Here is a 6,803-nt window from a genome sequence, read left to right as displayed (position 1 = left end):
GTTATAATAGCTTCTGTTTGTTCTTCAGATAGTCATTCTTTTTAATTGTTTAGCTTCCCACTAGCTTCGATTCTATATACTTTAAAGACATTTTTTTTTTTCCCTGTCCTGAAGGACACATACACAAAAATCCCACTCTTAATCACCTACATATTTTGGAGCACAATATCTTGGCTCACATGTTAAGTAAAAAGAGTAATGCTTTGATGAGATTGCAGCAAACACTAAAGGCTTCACTTTTCTTTCCCCAATTAGCATCAGTGTACTGAGGTCAGTAGAATGAAGCATTTGTTCTAGTTTACAGTAAAATATATTCAGTTTTCTTTATCTTTTACATTGCACTGAAGAGTAAAGAAACACAAGTCTTGATAAATGCCAAAATGATAATTTTATCATATAAATAGAGACAAATGTGAATATTATTAAGTGGTTTAGAAGTCTATGAAAACATGCATATTTTTAAAACTGTCAACTCATTGAAAGAAGCTGATGTTTAAAATGGAAAGTTGTGTTGTCAGTTGAAAGTGAGAATCTGAGATGTTTGTGAAGGAGACATTGTCAGGAAAGCAGTAGAACATCTCCTGCCCATGGGTACAGTCCTGAGGATTTGTGATAGCCATGATGAATCCAAAAATCATGACCACAGCACCAATGGGAAGCATGACACAGGACACAATCTTATCTGAGTGTGTCCTTGGTTCTTCTGACAGTTTCAGATAACATGCTGAGGGGATGATAAAAATCAGAGGAGCTGCACAGAGCACACCCTGTGAGTTGAAAACAAGAAACAAGATAATGTTACTAGATGGAAACATTCTTTGGACAATTTTTAAAAACATTTTCAAAATGTATTTTTCATTGCACCTGTTGAATCAAGCAAAGGAAAGAAAAATAATTCCAAGAAAGACACAGAAATAGGTTTTTCCTTTTCCAAAGGAATATTTACAAATGAAAATGATAATATATAATAGTACATCAGACTTAAGACCAGATGATCAGAAAATAATATAGAAAATGAAACATAAATAGACCAACTTCTAGCAAATCTGCAGTCTCCCTTTATTTCAGTCACGTCCTGTATCCTTATATTATTCTTTTATGGTATCCACTATGTCTTTCAAACCTGAGTGGTCTGTTTGTCATTTGTGTACAAATGGGGACTTTGAAAAATTGTATGGGCATATTGTCTTCCTCTAAATCTGTGCTTATATGAAAGTAGTGCCTGTCTGTGTTGAGAAAGGAAAACTATAACCACAGGGCATTTAACATGGAAGAACATTTCTAAATCCTCTTTCAAGCAAAATGAAATGCATTAATTACCCTAGAAAATTGACAGCAGAACTAAATGACTATAACTTGCCCCTACATTAGCTATAGATAAATTTAACCTAAGGCATAATGTCAGATTGAAAATAATGGGTAACAGAGTTATAGAAATACCAACTTATAGCAGGGTATGGTGGTGCATGCCTGTAATAACAATAGCTTGGGAGGCTGAGGCAGGAGGATTGAGAGTTCAAAGCTAGTCTCAGCAAAACAGGTACACTAAGCAACTCAGTGAGACCCTGTCTTTAAATAAAATACAAAATAGTGCTGGGGATGTGGCTCAATGGTCCAGTGCCCCTGAGTTCCATCCCTGGTAACCCCATCCCCAAAATGCCAAGTCATTGACTTCAGAGGAAAGGAGACTTCTCCCTGAATAGTCCTAAACCTCACTAGACACTTTGCAAATGATGTAAATGTTGAAATTCAATTCATTTTTGGTAATATATTTTTCCTAATTATTCCGTTTTAATGACATCATATATTAAATAGAACATAAAATTAATAAAATATATTAAAATATGGTGAATTTTATTCTCAACCCACAAAATAAAAGTTTTCCTTTAAAATATGTGGGGGTTTTTTGTGTGTATCTTTTAGATTTATCCATAACAAAGTGTTATGGATACATATGGATAGTGAAATGATTATCATAGTAATGCAAAGTTCATGACTTTTATTTTACATAATCACTTTTTTGCATATGTGAAAAGAACAGCTAAAATATACTTAACAAGCATCCCATATACCATACAATTTTATTAACTGTAGTTCTTATGTTCTACATTAGATCTCTAGACTTGTTCATCCTGTCTGCTACTTTGTGTCCTTTAAGCTTTATCTCATTTCCTCTCTGCTCTCTGGTCCTGGGTAATCACAGTTTTATTCTCTGTATATGTATATTTGACCTTTTAAAAATTTTTCATATATAAATGAGATCATGTAATATTTTTCTTTCTGTGTCTGGCTTACTCACCTAGCCTAATATCCATTAATGTCATGGCAAATGGCAGGATTTCCTTCTTTTAAAAGGCCTAATGACATTCCATTGTGTATATATTCCACATTTTCCTTATCCATTTATCCCCTGATGGGCATTTAGGTTGTTTCATATCATGGCTGTTGTGAATAATGCTACAATTGACATGGGAGTATAGAAGTACAGATATCTTTATGAGATGGTGATTTTACTTCCTTTGGCTATAAACCCAGAATAGAAATTGCTGGCTCAAATGCTAGTTCTGTTTTTAATTTCTTTAGGAACCTCCATAATGTTTTTGATAGTAACTGTATCAATCTACATTCTAACCAACAACATACCAGGACTCCCTTTTCTTCACAGCCTTGCCAATATTTATTGGTAGAATGCCAGATTGAAAATAATGGGTAGTAGAGTTATAGAAGTACAAAGTTATTAGCCAGGTGCAGTGGTGCACACCTGTAATCCCAGCAGCTCAGGAGGCTGAGGCGGGAGGATCTAGAGTTCAAAGCCAGCCTCAGCAAAAAAGAAGTACTAATAAACTTTATTTTATTTTATTTTATAATATTCATTCTAGTAGCTCTGGGGTGATATTGCACAATGATTTTAATTTGTATTTACCTGAAGATTAGTGACATTGAATACCTTTTATTATTGGTCATTTTTATATCTTTGGAGAAAGATATATTTAGGTCATCTGTCCATTATTTAATATTTCTGTTATTTTTAGATTTTCTGCTACAGAGTTGTAAGAATTCTTTAAAATTTTTGTATATCAACCCCTTATTATAATACTTTTTTCCCCTAGTGCCTAGGTTGTTTTTTCATTTTGTTGACTGTTTCTATTGCTGTGTAGAGGTTTTTAGTTTTCTGTAGTTCTATTTATATGTTTGTTTTTTTTTTTTTTTTTGTCATTGATCCTGAGTTTTTGCTATGATATCTAAAAGTAAATGACAAAACCAATGTCAAAGAGTTTTATCCCATGTTCTTTTAGGAATTTTATGGCTTCAGCTCTTACAGTTGTTTTTTAAACCTTTCCAGTTGACTTTTGTATTTGATAAGGGTCCAATTTCATTCTTTTGAATGTGGAAATCTATTTTCCCAGCACTATTTATTCAGGAATTATCCTTTTCCCATCATGATGACCTTGTCAAATACTGATTTAACTATATGCTTGGATTCTGTTCTGCTCAATTAATGTTTCTATTTTTATCCCAGTGCCATACTATAGCTTTGCAATATCTTTTAAAATCAGGAAATGTCATTCCTCTTTGTTTTCCTTCTTTGTATTGCTTTAGTTTATTTGGCTCCATATAGGTTTTAGATTTTTTTCCTATTTCTATGCATTACTCCATTTGAATTTTGATAGAGGTTGTATTGAATCTATACATTGCTTTGGAATATACACATTTTCACAATAGTAATTTTTCCAATTCATCATCACAGAATATCCTTCTATTTATTTGAACCTCCTTAAATTCCTTTCAACAGTATTTTATCTCCTTGGTTAAATTTACTCTAAATTGTTATTTGTGTAAAGAAATGTTCCTGATTTTTGTATGTTGACTTGGATTCCTCAGCTTTACCAAATTCATTTATTATTTCTAGAATTTTTTGGAAACCTGGCACAATTGCACAATTGTGTCATCTGCAACTATAGTTTTACTTCCTCCATCCTGATTCAGATGTCTTCTATGTCTTTTTCTTTTCTGATTGCTCTTTCTAGTATTTCCATTAGTACGTTGAATAGAAGTGCTGAAAGTGGGCATCTCTCACTTGTACTGGATCTTAGTGGAAACACTTTTAGTTATTTCCCATTGATTATGATCTTAACTAGGAGTTTTTCATAACTGTTCTTTATTACATGGAGAAACTTTCCTTCTATATTTAAACTGTTAAAAGTTTTTGTCACAAAAGGCTGCTGAAGACTTTGTCAAATGCTTTTACTCTGTCAATAGAGATGATCATGTGGTTATTAGCTTTCATTTTGTTAATGTGAAATATAACATGTTATTGTCTTAAAGATAAAAAAGTGTTAAAAATACATAATCAATAACTAAAAATGCAATATTGATTCATAATTAAATACAAGATTTCTTTAAAATGTTTTTCTATATTTTAAAAGGTCATTGTGTAAATTTGTAAGTATATATAAGCATAATATAATGAAACTCTATGTATCTATAACCTATGTTTTATGAGCTCTTTGGAAAACTATATTCACAGATTTTTCCCAGATTCAACCAAAGCAAACTGAATTTGAAGTTGGATGATGAAGAATAACAAATTATATTTAAAAAAAAAACTTTACCTATTTTCTCAGTGTCACCACTTAATCAAATTACTGTGTGTTCCACATTAAGCACCACTTATATTATTATAGGTGAAATATTATTACTATGATTTCAATAGTACACCTCTTTTTGTTTTTTACAAAACCAAAAAAAAGAAATCTAAATTGTCAATTACATGTTTCACATTATCAAATCAGACTAGTTAGGGAGTATCTAAAGGTCTGTGGAAGAATAGTAGTGACCACACTGCATGGAAAATATTTCACCAGTAAGAGAAACACAAGAATGAGGAATGAGTAAGAGAAAACAATATTACATTCCAATTTAAAATATGTAGACAAAGTACTTTTGCAATTTATAGTGCCTGAATACAAAAGAATACCCATAAAGGTACACAATAAACAAAAGATTACCTGTCATATGGCTAGAATTAAAGAAATGCTAGGCAAGAACTCTACCACCAAGCTGCCTCCCCAGCCTCACAGTGCTTTTCTAAGTTATAGAAAATATTATAGAACTCAATCTGTGCTTATACTCTATGATTTCTTTGAAGGAAGAATTTCTGAAACAAAGTAATTCAAATCTGTGTATATACTGGTTTGTATATGTAGTCTCTTCTCATTGTAGGAACAGATCTGGAGCTGCAGAGTCTGAAGGTATCATCAGGATGACAACTGCTGTCAGCTGCTATGGAAAGGCTGCTGTCAGCCCTTGAAATCTTTCAAACCTAACTCCCTGGGCAGGGCAAAGAAAGGGGTGTTCTGTTTATGTTGTAATTCATAAGAGGTGAGAAAGTAATAATTACAGAGAAAATTACATTGATGATGTTTGTACTGGAAGGAGCCCAGTTGATTATCACGTCTTGAATACCAGTTACTTTCTGGCAACTTGAAAGTTCAGTTTTGCTAGAGGTTGTTGCTGGATTCAAGATCATCAGTAAAATTATAGTGCATTTCTATCTGCTCTATTTCCCATAAATTAGTCCAACTTATTTCCTTCCTTTAGTGTAGACCTGTTTGAGGATACATTACTGGCTTTGGAATGATTTTTAAAATTGCTTGACAGTTTGTAAAATCAGAACTACTTATTAAAGAGAGAGTAAAACATGGTTTTATTTATAAAGACAGAACAGTGCTATCCACTGGTAATAGTACAACTGATGCCAGGACATTTTACCATTTGCAACAGGGAAAGAACAGAAAGTGATGAAGAATTTTACCAACTATATAGATGGGAAAAATGTCTGAATTCTCTTTTCTGAACAAAAACCTCTCAAATTGTGCAGGGAAGGTAAAAAAATAAATAAAATAATACTTATTAATCTTTTAAATTTCTATTTTTAACCAGTTCAGACACATGAAATTTATTTCTATACCTTAAAAAACAAAAACTGTCTTTAGCTCAGGATCTGTCAACTTGGACTATGTCTTGCTCACTCTGATGATTGTATTTTTGTATCTGGTTCTCACTGGGTATTTGGTTTGCTTTATTACTTCCATGCAAGCTTCACACAATGCCTGTTGAACTGGTTACTCTGGCCACAGGCACCAGCTGTTCCATTTTTTTTTTTTTCCTCTCTTTGTGCTGCTGCAAGTAGAAACCCATAGGGCCCAATTACTGTACATGCCTCTTTTCTATAATAGCAATTTCAGTGCCAAGATGCTGGATTCTTATTACCAAGAATGAGATTTACATTCATTTTATTTGCTTTTAAAATTAATCCTTTAAAAGTGAGGGTACATTTGCTTTGGAAAAATATTTCATTGTTTACTGCCATGAAAATGATGAATTAAACATAAAACTCTAAATGAGGTTTTAATTTTATTGAATAAGTAATATAACCCCAAATAATTTATCCTTTGATGTTCAATTTTACTAAATATCATTTCCCTAATTTCACAAGTTTTCTTATTCTAATATGTATCACATCTATGAAGGTCATTGTTCTACTTAGTGATAATTGAGAAGCCATAATAGAAAAGAATTCCTAAAGTACTACAATTATTAATGAAGATGACAAGGACCTGGGTTCAGTCTCCAACAGCCCCCACCCCAAATTATAAATTAAAATGAAAGCTATTAACTATAATTTAAGATTAAAAAGTTTTAGTTTTATTTTAATCCATTTCCTGATATTTTAAACCATATTAAAGTCAATTCATATGTATTATGAATCACTCTGAACCTTATTTGCAAATGAACTCAAT

The 6,803-nt window shown here is 32.1% G+C and overlaps 1 protein-coding gene across 2 annotated transcripts in view; it reads right to left on the bottom strand.

Moving 5' to 3' along the window:
- Positions 1 to 473: 473 nt before the first annotated feature.
- The window catches only part of Slc38a11 (solute carrier family 38 member 11), a 50,744-nt gene continuing 44,414 nt past the window's right edge, over positions 474 to 6,803 (bottom strand). For both annotated transcript variants that reach the window (XM_027946157.2, XM_027946159.2), the window contains one exon: positions 474 to 767. In XM_027946157.2, coding sequence (XP_027801958.1) covers positions 474 to 767 — 294 coding nt within the window. The remainder of the gene's footprint in view (positions 768 to 6,803) is intronic.

Source organism: Marmota flaviventris, chromosome 11 (genome assembly GCF_047511675.1).
Source record: "Marmota flaviventris isolate mMarFla1 chromosome 11, mMarFla1.hap1, whole genome shotgun sequence".
Lineage (NCBI taxonomy): Eukaryota > Metazoa > Chordata > Mammalia > Rodentia > Sciuridae > Marmota > Marmota flaviventris.
Note: the sequence above shows the minus strand (reverse complement) of the source record. Positions and strands in the feature narration are given on the sequence as shown.